This window comes from Strigops habroptila, chromosome 7 (assembly GCF_004027225.2).
Source record: "Strigops habroptila isolate Jane chromosome 7, bStrHab1.2.pri, whole genome shotgun sequence".
NCBI lineage: Eukaryota > Metazoa > Chordata > Aves > Psittaciformes > Psittacidae > Strigops > Strigops habroptila.
Genome location: NC_044283.2, coordinates 55,299,478 through 55,314,213, shown reverse-complemented (window position 1 = coordinate 55,314,213; position 14,736 = coordinate 55,299,478). Strand labels below are relative to the sequence as shown.

The window sequence follows — 14,736 nt, the reverse complement described above, 5'->3', positions numbered from 1 at the left end:
ATCTTCATTACTTGTTATATTTTCCTTGATGAAAGCCTTGATGAAAGCCTACTACTGTAGCTGATAACGCTGGCCAGCCTGATCCCACTCAGGGACAGTAGGGGTTACATGTAACAAAGGATAGAAATGTCTTAAAGTAACTACTTAATTTTGTATCATTTCCATAGTACTCATATTCTTCTTTCTACATCCTTGAATTGTGGCAGAAGGGTGCTGTAGTTAGTTAGAGAATCAGTTCTTTCTGACAAATTTCATAAAATCTTTTCTGAAAGGGAAACCAACTGAGCTATGTGCTTGAACATCTTCATATCAGTTTTGCATTGTTGCACATGATGGCCAGCTGGAGTTAAAAGCTTTCAATTAAAATATACAGCATCAGCAGTGCACAGAAAATTTTTCTGAGCTTGTCATACTATTGTATAGTCACGGTGATAAGAACATGTTGTTAGTACTGCAGCGTGATGCTGCCAAACCAGTTTGTGACCTTGAAACCAAGAGAGGATGTTTTGGCTTCTGCTCCTTCAGTTCACTCATCAAAACTGTAAAATCATGAAGGGTGAGTTGGCATATGTCTTACTGAGCAGGCAGCTGCCCAAGGACAGCCTGCTCCCCATGTTCTGAGCTGCTGGGAGTTTGGGTGTGGGGCTTTCACTGTCCTCTGTGTGTGAATCGGAGCAAGAAGAAAAAATGGAAGAAACTGCCTGGCCTCTTGCCACCTCTTCACCTTAAAGAGCAGCTGGTATCAGCAACAAGTTGTAACCACTGTTAGTCAAAATCCTGTCATGCTTTGTTTGCAGGAGGCAAATGACTGACATTTTCCTTTGGCATGTGTCATGGTTTAACCCCAGCTGGCAACTAAGCCCCACACAGCCCCTCACTCACACCCTCCTGGTGTGATAGGGGAGAGAATTGAAAGGGTAAAAGGGAGAAAACTCATGGGTTGAGTTTAACAGGTAAAGAAAAGCCATGCACTCAAGCAAAGCAAAACAAGGAATTCATTCCCACTTCCCATCGGCAGGCAGGTGTTCAGCCATCTCCAGAAAAGCAGGGGTCCATCACACATAATAGTTATATGGGAAGACAAAACACTGTAACTCCGAACACCCTCCCCACCTTCCTTCTTTTTCGCCCAGCTTTTATGATGTTGTATGATATGGAATATCCCTTGGGTCAGTTGGTGTCAGCTGCCCCAGCTGTGTCCCCTCCCAAATACTTGTGCACCCCCAGCGTGCTCACTGTAAGGAAAACATCCCTGAATTATCAAAACTGTTTCCAGCACAAATCCAAAACATAGCCCATACCAGCTACTATGAAGAAAATTAACTCTATCCCAGCCGAAACAGAACAACTGACTTGGTCGTAGATTTGTCTGGGCTTGTTGCAGCTATTTGGGTATGTAGGGAGAGGCCCAAAACAGCTCCAGCCCTGAATCTCCTGGGAGTGCAGGGTAAAGTGTTTCCACCTGGGACTGTATAAGCTTCTCTGTGCTGTACCAAGGTCTAGAGGCAGGCAGAGCCTGTACCCTGGTATTTCTGCACCTTAGAGCCGTCTCCTCAACATCTCTAGCTTTCCCTTTGGATAGCATTGCGGGAAGAAGGGAAGTGCTTTTCCATGCTTCTGTCTTCCCATCCAGCAGCAGAATTTCCCAACAGCTGTGCCTAATCTCTCCCAGGGCTACCTACTGTGAGATGCTCGGTGGCCCTGCTCCCAAGGCATCCGGACAGGGACTGGCTCTAGCCGGTTCCCGTCTGCTGCGCCTTTCCTCTAGGAGACCAGAGAGAAGGCAAGGAAGATGGGGCTAATGCTCATGTTTGCTGCCTGTACAGTGTCAGGACACAGCGCATGGAAACCTGGTAGCTCCAAGACATCGCATCTCCCAGACTGGGAGAGGCAGGCAGAGCGGCCCTGCTGTCTTCTCCAGCATCATAGTGGCAGAAGGACTTGGGACCAAGAGTTGTTTATTTGCTGCCTGTAGTTCTGCAGTAGGCTGAATTGCAGCAGTGGGACTCATCTGCCCCTCTGCCTGAATTTGACATTTCTTTTAGTATTTTCTCAGAGGAGATAATAGATTTTCCCCCCTCAAAAACCACTGAAGCTATATGTACGGCACAGCTGGGCTATGTAACAGCTGCTTTTCTATATGCCAGGCAGCTTTACCACTTTATTAGAAACAGACTGAGATTTCCAGGTAGAGTTTTAAATTTTATTTTTACATAAGAAAAGAGACAGTAAGTACCGTATGTCTTGTTTGCAGTAATGGCTGCCACAAGCTCTTCTTTTCAGAAGATTTAGAAATAAGACAAAAGTAACCAAGACAATCTCTCCCCCAAGCTACAGAATCCCAACTAATAATATTGAAAAAGAAGCTGATAATATTGATCCCTTATGCACTGGTAGTTAAACTTCAAAAATCAATGGAGAGGGAAGCTTAACTGGCTTTCTGTAGTATCAGAATGCAAAGCTATATCCCAAATGGAGATTTTTTAACAGGTATGAATATAGGGGATGATTTTCAGATAATGTTAAAATTACTGCTTAATACCCTTTCCTTCAGGAGAAGGCTCCTGTGAGGTGCATGTGGAAAAGAATCCCTGAGTTCACTAGATACACTTCTGTGCCAACTGAGAAGTAGCTTTCAGAGTGATATGAGGAAGGAGTGAGACCAGCTTGATCAGTGAGTACTCCAGTTCTGCCATCACTTCTGCCTTGAGTAGCTTTAAATGTTTGTCCTGTTTGTTCAGGCAAATTCACCTCTCAGAATATAAAGCTATTCCTGCTCAACAACTGCAGAAATGTTGCTCTGGCAGTGGTCTCCCGAGGGTTTGTAGAAAAAATATTAGGCCTTGGTCCTCTAAGGTACCTAAGCGAGAACCCACGTTGCTAAATATCTCTAATGATCTGAGTGCCCAGAATGAGTGCCTGTTATTTTTAACAAGACTTTAAGTGTCTGGCTGTTCTTCTAGCCACATTTGTATTTCCTCCTTGTTTACTTTTAGCCATTCAATGTTGTTCTTCACCTGTTCAATAGACTGACTCCTGGGTGATTCTCCTGCCCCAGCATTAGGATATTTCTCAAAGAAATTTTCCATCTGGAAAAGAGAGAGCAAAATAATTGACATGAAGCAAACAATGCTGCTATTGGGCAAATGGCTTTTTACAGGGACCTGGTCAAGGGCAGTTTTGGCAGAGAGAGATATTTAAGCTCATGCTAGTAGCACTGGCATAGTTTTGCAGTAACTCATACTGCTTTACACATTTAGAGGATAAAAACTCAAGTTCCCTGCCCAGTAGATTGTTAAATATATTGACTTAAAACCAGCAAAAGTGCTGTCACCATACCTGCCAAAGCTGGAGCTCAGTGTGGAAAGTTTGGGTAATAGTCACTATTCGACCAAGGTATCTGTCAGTGATAGTGAATCTAGAAAAACAATTTAATAAATGAAGCTTTACGCAAAACCATTAAAAAAAGAAAAGGCACAAGTAATTATCTGAAGCTTAAACTTCTAATTGTGCTATGATAAAACAGATGCACTCAGGTTTCAGCAGTTTTTAAAATACTTGAAAACTAGTACTCCTATGCAATATCTGTGCTGTTCTCAAATATATTTACTAATGGAGTGATCTCTTCTGGGGCATTTTTTAACCTTTTAGTTAGTGACTTTTTGTCTCATGCTGGAAATTAAGTGTATTGCTGACAAATGTTGTTCATTTCACAGCTCTAGGCATGCAGGTGTGCTTTGCTTCTGTGCCCTCTTCAAGCACTTAGAAAGGAGAAGGAAAGAGAGAGAAGTCACTCAAATAGGGAGGAGCAAAGCTAAAAGGTTTGCTATTCCACTACTTGTCTGTACATCTGCTGCTTGTTGTTACCACTGGAAGAAGTTGAAAAAAATTTATACAGTCTTCTTGTCATGAAATCAATAGAAAGAGCAGAGACATAACTGACTAATTTCCAGGCAATAATCATATTTCTATATCCTTGGTAGAACTTTCTGTACTTTTTAATTACCATTTCTGGGTAGTGATCATTTACAGAAAGAATGGTTTTCAAATTAACAGCAAAACTCTTTTTTTGTAGCAGGTGGATAGAATTGTGTTAAATATGCTTTCAGTTTTCATTATTCAAAGGCCAGTGATTACAGCGGTATAGTGAAAACATAGAAAAGCATGGCATATAACAAGATACATAGATGGATGTAGACCTAAAGTTTCCATGAGTTCATTAGCATACCTGTCAACTAAGTACTCCCAGTTAAGTCGTATCCAGTCCCAGACCATTGTTTTCCCATAGGTGTTATATGAGATGTATCTCAGGACTGTGAACACATCTTGGCTTTTGATGAGGCTGGTGTTGTAAATATATTTCAGATACCTAAGGGAAATGCCATAAAAATCAGAAAGACCACAGAAACAAAATATAAATTAACACTTTCTTGTAGACTTAACTGATGATGATGAGAAATAATGCAATTCTAATGTCTATATTTCTCAGGTATTTATCATGACAGTATACAGCCAATTTCCAAGCAGGGTTATTATTTTTGTCTACAGCATTTTAAAGGTGAAGTACACTGATTTAAAACATAAGTCGAAAGCTGGATCAAGAGATATTTGTATTGAGAGAAATCTAAGCATCTCTTTAGCAAGTAAATAGGGTTTTATGTCTCTAAGTTTCTCAAAAGTAGTAAAAAACCCATTATTATTCCTATGCTTTAGTAAATTAGTGAAAACAAGATTGGTTCAGTCAGTAGTCCAGCCTGTTTGGGTAGCCAAGCGCCAAAGAAGTAGTAGTACAGGCTATAAAGATCTTATAGGGATTATAAGTACACAGGTAGGTGACTTGCTCACACTGAAAATTGTTTGTTCTGAAACTTTTATCCACACAGAACTAAATTTCATTTGGGCATAGCATGCTTGCAAGTGCTGCAGTTATACTTTCAGTTACAGCACAAATGGTTTTGACTGACAGAGTGGAGGGATCCTTCAGCATGCACACTTGCGAGGAGATAAGTAGCATGGACATGGCTTAGAATCACAGAATCATAGAATGGTTTGGGTTGGAAGGAAACCTAAAGATTGAGTTCCAACCCCCCTGCTATGGGCAGGGACACCTTTCACTAAACCAGGTTGCTCAAAGCTCCATCCAACCTGGCCTTGAACACTGCCAGGGATGGGGCAGCCACAGCTTCTCTGGACAACTTGTGCCAGTGTCTCACCACCCTCACAGGGAAGAATTTCTTCCTTATATTTAATCTAAATCTGTCCTCTGTCAGCTTAAAGCCATTCCCCCTTGTCCTATCACTACATGCCCTTGTAAAAAGTCCCTCTCCGGCAGCAGCTGCAGAAGAACACCCTTAAACCATTGTGTGCTGGGATTAAGGATTGTCTTCTTTTTTCCTATATGTAAGGGAGAATTTCTCAATCAGTTTGCTCTTTTCCCCCTTCTTGTTATTTTAATAGTAAGTTAAAAGTTCTTCCTGCTTTTTGGGGTATTTTTTATTTTCTGCAAATATAGGCTGACCTAGCTAATTAATTAATGTCTTAGTAATGTCAGTGATTAGTTGTTGAATGGCTATAGATTATGGCAGTGGTCACAAGAATATAGGAATGCAGCTGCCTCCTACGTCTATTTTAATAAGTCTACATCTTCTATTTATTCTTCCTAAACTTCCTATACTTCCTTGTTTCATCTTGTTTAAACTTGGAACTCTTCCAGGCAGGGACTGATCTATCTTATGGTATTTAGGTAGGGCTCCAACAGAGGAGTGAATGGTGAAGATGTTTGCCTTCATCTCTACTACATGCAAAGTTATCAGATAAGCTTAAAAGAGCTGGTGTGCCTATGCAGCGTGGCAGCCTGGGAAGATGCTCACCCAGTCTGACCACTGGACCAGCCTGGGGCAGTATCCAGACTCTCCATCACTGCCATGGTGGCATGAATACATCATTTCTGGTTCTAGCTCAAGTACCTCTGCACAGCCCTTCAGGGAGCATTGCGACTTCACACGGAATCCTTCATAGGGCTCTTAGTAACTATTGCTTAAGGTTGTTTGCCTAACTTTGACTACTTAGGAAGGCATCTAGTCTAAAAAAATTCCCTTTGTAGCCAGTGGAGGATGACTGGCAACACCCAAAAGCCATTCTTCCCACTGAGTTTAAGTCCCTTTCCTGCTCTCGGATAAACGGTACTCTGGAGTCCTGCCTCCTTCCACTGCTTATAGAGAAAACATAGACAACTAATTTTCTTCCGATTATTAGGCAGCTAAAATTACACAGGGTGAAGGCACTGTTGGCAAAGCTGAAGGCTGTTGAACATGTATAGAAACTACCATGTGTTCAATATCTTTCCACTAGAGGAGCAAGGTTTTTTTCTCTTATAGTACAATCTTGTGGGGGGTAGGTGTTAGATAACTGGTCTTGAAAATGTGTTGCATTCCTCATGCTGTAATCTGAAAAAACTAACAGCACAGGGGAGTGGAGAGGGGAATGAGCAAATGGTGACCAGTTGTTTCTGTAGGGAAAGAAAAATCTTGGTGTGTTTAAATCACCTGTCCAAAAGTGTGATGTTCTTTACTGATGCCAGGCCATACAGCAGCTTTTCTTTTTCTTGCGCTAATGAAGTTTCTTGGTATTTCTCAAACATGTAATTCCACGATGTCTCATTGCCTGAGTTCTGCATCCCATACTGATATACTAGGAGTCGGAGATTTGCAGGAATACTAAAATAAAAAAACAGTACTTGAATATTCTTCCCCCTTTCCTGCTTGAATCCAGTGACCAAGTCACATGCTGTGTTCTTCACCAGCAACAAAACCCATGATCACTCACTTTTGTCCTTGTAGCCATTGCTCGAATAGTTGAGAAGCATTGTTCAAAGATTCTGTGTCACCCATACTGCAAGCAAAGTCTAGAACAGACGTACGAAGGAGCCTTTTAAAGGAGAGAAAGAGAAATTTTCCTACTGCTTAGCGTTCTTTGAATCCATCAATAATATAAGAACTAAAAACCCCAATAATATGAGAAGGGAAAAAAAAAAAAGATTGTTTAACCTCTCCAAATGGTCTCCAACATCATTCCAGTGCAGTTGATCTACAATGGGTTTTACCAGGCGGCGAAAATATTCCTGAGGTAGAAAAAGGAGATTGGTTACTTTTGTAAACTTCTTTAAATAATATATTTGTGTTCATAGTTTATTCTCCCTCATTTTTTCCCAGAACTAGCATCTCTTAAATGAAAAATAACACAAACACACACAATCTTTCCAGATCACCACAGCTTGCAATTCTGAATGCTTGCAATTCTGAATGCTTGCAATACTGATCTGCATCTAGGACAAAGGCAACCTGCTTCTCTCCAGCCTCGCATTTGCTACCAAATGAAGGTTGGGGTACAGCAAGGACACACTGCCATAACTGTTTTCCAGACATAACGCTGAGTTCAGGACAAACTTATTTTAGTGAGCATTAACTCATGTTCAGCATGTTAGGTCAACCAACAAACTTGCTCACTGCCACAATGAGATATAGGTGTCCTTCACGCTGAGGACAGGTGTCAGAGATTTTGCTGCCTTATACATATTTCTTTATTGGATGCAGGACAGCCTTGACTAACAAATGTCTGTACTCTGACTTAAGGTGATGGATTATAAGAATAATTAGGCATAATTTTTTCCTCCAGGTGCATAGTCCTGAATTGAGAATCCAAGTAATTCAGAGAACAGTACTAAGCAGTTCTCAGCACTTTTTTTTTTTAAAGTACGGTAAAAAAAGTAAATGCTGAATGCTCAGCAACATTGAAAATCACTTGAACTTCAATATTATTGCTGTTACAGATCTTGAACTGTCAGATCCAGTGGTGCCATGAAGAAATATTTGGGGTTTTTTTGCTTCATCACCTGAAACCGGGGATAGAGATTTGTATCATCTTCAAGCATGTTTGTGAGGTAAGTTACAGATGATATAACTCTATGCCATGGTAAATAGTCTGTTTCATTTATTAGGTATTTTGTGAGCTCCAGAGGAACGTAGTAATTCACTAGTCCAGATCTGTGGAAGGAGAAAACATAACTTCTGTTATTTTAATGAACTTGAAGAACTTGCTTCTTTAAAGATATTAGAACACTATTTACTTTAGAAGGTCTGAAATAAATTCTGGGAGGGGAAAATTAATCTCAAATGTAACCTGGGGAGGTATTTTCCAAAGAGATCACTGAGGATCACTGTTGATCAGTGCTGTGAGCAGGCTGCTCATACTGTGCAGCAGCCCAGTGTGCCCAGAAGTGGGTAGCCATCAACTGACTGTGGCAAGTTCTGTCATACAAAAACCAACTGCTAGCTCTGGAGACATCCTGAAACGCTGAAGCAATTCAGACTTACAGGCTGTCTCAGAAGATCATCTAAATTTTATCTGTATCAGCATGGCTGGGTATAAGAGCTAGAAGTTTCCAAGCAAACTTCTAAACAAGATAGCTGAGGTGGTAATTTCTTAATGCCATGCTATGCATTGTAGAAGTGCTTCTGATTTTCTGGACACCTAACTTCTTCTTGAGTGCTTCTATTATTGTTACTTACATGGCAAAATCACCCCTTTCTAAGATCTGTGCAATTAAAGCCCTCTTTCTTTTTTCCTCCACTGACCAGAAGGGGAGGATTTCCCTTGGCTGCATTGGTACTGCAAGTTGCCAGTGTATACTTGAATTTGTCCATTTTGGAGACAGCACAAGCCAATAAACAATTGTGATGTAACAAATTCTGAAACTTTGTTTCAACTACCTGAGTTAATTCTAATTAACAGTCAATGTAAAATGAAGAGCTTGTGTTGAAATCTCTGCAGGGAATTAGTTTACCTTGCTAAAGAAAAGACGTCATCCAAAATCCCTGCACGGTCAGCAGCTGAAAAATTCTGTGTGAAAAAAGGAAAAGAGTGATCAAGAATATATAGATTATTTGCAGAAATAAACAGTGTCAAAAGACCTCTACAAGAGACCCACCAGACAGGTTAATGTTATTACACTCACTTTGTGGTTGCTGACCAGAAGATTGCTTAAACTGGCCCAGTTTTGACTATCATAATTCACCCGGTAAAATCCAATCTGGTCTGGATTAATTTTCACAAAAGAATTAGAAGGCCATGGTATTGTAATTCCTGCAAAACAAAGAGTGATCAGTTTGTGAATATATGACACAGAACTCACTGGAGATTCCTTGACTCCAAAAGTAATATTTGGTTTTGATGAATATCGAAATGAGATACAAACCATTTTTTTTTTTTTTTTAATAGCTGTGAGTAAAGATGGGTTATTATAGACTTTGATGAGTGCCAGCACTTCTATTAGAATAGTGAATTATGGTAATTACTTGGGCAAGCTAGTTTGTTACATTTAAAATGAAGATCACTGTGACTAGGGGGAGGATGGTGAAAATTGGTGTCATTGTAAAAAGTAAAACATTGCAAAGAAGCAGTTCTTGCAAATATCTCTTTTAAAAGGTTTTTTCACCCTCATGTTTACTATTAATTTTAAAGTTCTCATATTTTATCCTCAATTCAATTAAATTTTCAGTTTATTTCAACTAGCTTTCTCAGGGTACGCAAAGAGAAGAGGTGATTGTGATATTTCTGAAATTCTAACATGGGATGAAATTTAAAAACTCCAGCTTCCCCCCCCCCCCCTTTTTTTTCCCCTTATTGGCCACTAGAGTTATAGAATGAGAACTTCAAACCTGACTGCATCAAAAATACCCATGTAGGTATTTCCTCATTCCTGAAATCATCATTAGAAAATGTGTTTAAAGCATTTGTAGCTCTTTTTGTCTTTAAATGAACTCAGATTGCTGGTTTACCATGCCACAGATGCGTTCATCAGCCTGCCACTTCACCTCTTTTCTTAGGCTTGAAAAAGGGCATATCAAAGTCCCGCTGATTTTAGTACATCATAGTTAAGAATATGCTTAGACATTTCCTTGAATAGGACTGGATTTAAACATATGCTTAAGCACTTTACTGAATTAAGCCTAAATTGACATAAAATGTGTATAGGAGAACTAATCATCTTATTGAAGATGTAACTACTAACTTCAGCCCAACAAAGCTCTGTGCTGGTTCTTGGATCTGAAAACTGTAAAATATGAAAGCTAATTCTGTATTTTATTTCTTGTTAAAGACATTAAAAAGCTTTATCCATTCATTACTCTTAAAAGAGAAGGGTAAGTTTACCTGCAGAATCTGATAGGTTGTAGAAAGTATAGTTTGTTGAATTCCCAAGTCTCCATTTCACTGCTATATTCCATTTGTAACTGAAATTATTTAAAGGGAAAGAGAAACAAATGACATTTGAAAGCAAATGCTAAAAATAAAATGCCAATATATCTTTTTAATTTGTTTTAATGCTTAAATCTTGTTTTATGAAGCCAACTGTGTGCTTATGTACATATACATTTACTAAATACCCTTCGTAACATAACACATTTTTTTACCATAGGCTGTTATTTGTGTTGTAAAAATGTTTCTGTGCTATGATACTCTATTCAGGCAACAAAATGTCAGATATTGATGCGGTATGATTGGGGCAGTTACATTCACTGAAAAGGAAAATAAAAAGCATGAAGTGTCTGAGATGGGAATAGCAGTAGCCTGTCTTTGTCAATATTTATCAATATTTATCAATATTTGTCAATATTTATCAATAGTTCTCAAAATGATCTGGTGAACTGAGCAAGGGATGGGGCAAGATTTTGTCCACTGTCTGATGCTGATGTTTTAAACGAGTTAATACGGTACTGTGCAAATTATGTGCCTAAAGTTAAAGCTGGAAGCTGCACAATTTATCTGTTTGGGTTGTTTGGTTTTTTTTAAATCAATGGAACTGCTAGGGCCATGTCCTTCTGAATGCAATCTTCGCCTCTTGGTGACTGTATGCTGGAGAGGGTAATAATTACCCGTAATCAGAGAGAGATTAAATGAATGAATTTCCATTGTGCTGTACTTCTTTGTAGTTTATTACCACGGCTTTGGAACATGAAGTCTTGCTAAGCACTATCTTCATGTCATGTCTGATAATAATCTAGCAGGGTACAAGCCAATTAATTTAGTAAAAGATGATTATATGTGGATGGTCGATGCAGGTCTTTATGCAGACACCAGTTAATCTTTGCAATGCTGACTTGAAATAAGTGGTTAGGTATTATGAAACCTTTTTTTACAGATGGGAAAACTGAGTGAGCTTAAGCAACAGGTGTGATAGAGTCAGTAGGACCTCTTGCCTTTTCCAGACTATTTTCCTTCTCCAAGACAACCCTAATTCCTCCAAAAGTGAGGCATTGGCTGGAAGGGAGCCACAGCACAACCTAATAAAGACTGTGACCAGGTAGTCAGGGAGGGAGGACAGCAGAGCATGCCACGAGCATACCTGCACAGCCACCTGCACAGGGCTGCTAAAATTATTGAGCCATTTTGAGCAGTGAGCTGATGTTCCATGTTAGCGTATTACAGCCCATCCCAGCACTGGTTTTTGAACTTTCATTTCTTTTGAGTGCCAGCATGCAGGAGAGGACTCTTTCAAGCCAAACAAACTTGAAACAAAGAGACAGCTCAGGAGACTATCCCTCCAGGATTCAGGAGTTTTCTCAAGGCCTGGAGTTTTCACTGCTGAAATCAAACCCCTGCACCTGGAAATGACTTAGGCTATTCCCATCTGGGGTAGTATCTCTTCAGAAGCCTCCTCATCTGTGAGGGTGGAAGGAGGAAGTGTTCATTTTCAGTGGATTGACTTTTAGGCAAGGAAGTAAGTCTGTCCTAAGATAAATAATATCAACATTATAATATATATTACTGCATTTTATTTCTAAGTAATTTATAAAACCTACATATTCAGAAACAAATTCCCCTTTCCCTTTGGGAATAGCAGAGGCAGTGCACAGTTCAGCTTCTTGACAGATTAAGTTAGGAACAGCACTGGGATTTCTACTCAAGAAACGAAAAATGACAATGTACTATAAGTCTTGAAGTCAAGCAAAAGTTGGATTCCCGAGTCTGCTACCTGAGAGCATAGTGCAATAAGTCAAAATGTTTAACACAAGGAAGTATTTTTTTCCTGAATAGTGTGTACAACCAGCTTTCAGATGGCACAGTGCTGTAGTTTGCAGCTAGAGTTGCTTCAAAACCCTGCAAGCTTTTCTGCTTATATTGGGAGAAATACAACATTGCAAATACACAGGTAATTTCACAATAACTCATGTTTTTAAGATGTATAGAGAAGACCCTGCAGTGTGTGTGAAGACCCTATGATGTGTTACAGATCCTATATCATATAGGAAAAGGAATAAACTATCATGGTATAAAATACCTGGATCATGGTATCTGGTTTCTGGACAGAGACAATTTTGTGTCAGTTTTCCTTAGTCTGGCAGATTATAATTTGCAGTGGTTCAACAGATGACTTGCAATCATCTGAGTTGTCTGCATGTGGAAATAAATTTTCTGAGAGACCCTGCCCAATTTTACTCTGCTGTGTTTAAAAAAGAAACCCTGAAGCAAAGGGCTGATGATGTCCTAAATTTAAAATATTAGTATCTAACTTCTGCTAGTTTCTTTTTAAAAGCAAATGCTGAGAGTAAGTTTAGCAAGAATGGGTATAACACTGACTATGTGTATGTTGGTTGAAGAAAGCATCTGTACAGTATTTCTGCCTGTTTTGGATAGGCATTTACAGCAGGAACTTACCCAAAATCAGAAGGAGGATAAGAAGCATCTGCATTGGGATCCAAGAGAAAACGTTTCTGTGTGAATACCGAATTACTTCCCATCTCCAAAACAGGGTAGCCCATCTGCCTAGTCCATGTGTCCATGACTTCCTTCACAGGCATATCACTTGCCTGTGAATGATGGGAGAAGGTTGCAGTGAAAAAGGAAATTCAGCCCAAAGAGGAAAAAAGAAAATATCTCTGATACTGAGAGAAAGAAGAGCAGAATGGGACAGAGGAAAGAGTATGTTCACTACAAAAAATACTCTATTAAATCCTTTTGTGGTGCCTGTCATTGACAGAAAAATGAGCTGGAAACTTGAACATGGACAAAGTAAATCAGAAGTGTGTGGGCAGGAGACTGGCTAGTAACATGGACAAGAAATACTAAGGAAACTTTGAGGCCCCCTGCATGCTTTAAGATTATTCCATTTTTTCTGAGAAAACAACTGAACAGGACAGAATGTACATAAAGAGATTTTTCAAAGCCAGAAGTCCCCTTGCAGTATGTCCTGTTATGAGTGTGAAGCCAGTAATAAACATCAGCAGCTGCACTAATGTAAAATGTGATCCATTCTGTGGACTGGGAACTTGTGTCCTAGAGATTGGAGCTGCAGAAAGCTGCCACTGCCTGCCCAGGATGCCACCTGTGAGGGAAGGGAGCTAAAGGTCACTGTTTCCTTCTTCAGATGCAGTAGATGATGTTAAGATGCAGAGTGCCAGAGAGAGAGCAGGAAGAAGTCCTGCTGAGCAGGAAAAAGTCTGGGACCAAGGAGAAGATGGAAAGTTGAAAGAAGACACAAAAGTGCAAGTTGGGGTGTGTGAGTGTCCACAGTGGTGGAAGGAAAGACAATATCATTGGGGGAGAAACCTGGTAGTATGCAGGTGAGCTTTTAGGGGTAATGAGATAGATAGAAAGAGACAGGCAAGCCTTAAGGAAAAGGAAAGATCAGAAAATTATGGAATAGAGAATGACCTGACTCAGAAGGGAAAGAGGGTAGATTTAGATTAGACATTAGGAAGAAATTCCACCACTATGAGGGTGGTGAAGCACTGGCACAAGTTGTCCAAGAAGCTGTGGCTGCCCCATCCCTGGCAGTGTTCAAGGCCACATTGGACGGGACTTGGAGCAACCTGGTCTGGTGGAAGGTGTCCCTGCCCATGGCAGGGGGTTGGAACTGGATGATCTTTGAGGTCTTCTCCAACTCTATTCTATGATTCTATGATTCTATGACTGAGAAGCTAGAGACAGAGATAAGCAGCAAAATTACTTCGGAATGGATACTGTTGAGAACTTTCAAACAGCTGAATCTGGTTAGAGGTAGCAGAGAGTATGATGTGCATGTGTGTGGTGGATGAGGAGTGTTTTCACCCATAAAGTGAGTTTGAGTTGTGGGGGAAACGTTTCAGCAGCAGGCTGTTTAGCAAGGTGTCCTTTCTTGTTTCTTATTTCACTCCCACAGTCTTATCCAAAAAATGAGGAAATAATATATTTGCTAGAAATAAGATGTGTTGGGATACACTGCGAGGCTGCCTAGCTTGTGATCTTTCATTGGTAGAAGAGCTACAAAATATAAAATGTTTGGGAAATCAATGGGTGAGATATGAAACATTTATTAGTAAGGTTTTGGGTTGTTGCAAAACATACCTCTTCCAGAGCTTCCCAAAATTGATCTGTCTTGGCGTTCTGGAAATGGTGTTTCTTCAAATATATCTAGAAAGAAGTAGAAGACGGTGAAAATACTACCAGGTCTTTCTTTGCCTATGAAAACAATACACATATTCAGTTGTATAGAGATGTAGAGAGTACAGAGAGCATGGTTTTGTAGTATTCAGAATAGGAGGTTAAACACATCAATATTCAGCTGATGAAGATCCTTTGCTTTCCAATGCCTCCTGTAATGCCGAAAGTCAGCGTTTTCCAGCATGACTTGTTAGTACAGAATTTGTACTTGAAGAGTGATTTTTATTTTGTTTGAATGGACACCAGCATATCCTGTTG

The 14,736-nt window shown here is 39.9% G+C and overlaps 1 protein-coding gene across 1 annotated transcript in view; it reads right to left on the bottom strand.

Moving 5' to 3' along the window:
- Positions 1-2,181: 2,181 nt before the first annotated feature.
- The window catches only part of ENPEP (glutamyl aminopeptidase), a 36,322-nt gene continuing 23,767 nt past the window's right edge, over positions 2,182-14,736 (bottom strand). Inside the window, exons 9-20 of the mRNA XM_030492906.1 lie at positions 14,383-14,448; positions 12,715-12,866; positions 10,210-10,289; positions 9,014-9,141; positions 8,843-8,898; positions 7,892-8,042; positions 7,047-7,120; positions 6,826-6,927; positions 6,546-6,716; positions 4,229-4,369; positions 3,340-3,418; positions 2,182-3,089 (exon numbers count right to left, since the gene is read on the bottom strand). Of these exons, the coding sequence (XP_030348766.1) occupies positions 2,940-3,089; positions 3,340-3,418; positions 4,229-4,369; positions 6,546-6,716; positions 6,826-6,927; positions 7,047-7,120; positions 7,892-8,042; positions 8,843-8,898; positions 9,014-9,141; positions 10,210-10,289; positions 12,715-12,866; positions 14,383-14,448 (1,350 nt within the window). The 3' untranslated portion in view covers positions 2,182-2,939. The remainder of the gene's footprint in view (positions 3,090-3,339; positions 3,419-4,228; positions 4,370-6,545; positions 6,717-6,825; positions 6,928-7,046; positions 7,121-7,891; positions 8,043-8,842; positions 8,899-9,013; positions 9,142-10,209; positions 10,290-12,714; positions 12,867-14,382; positions 14,449-14,736) is intronic.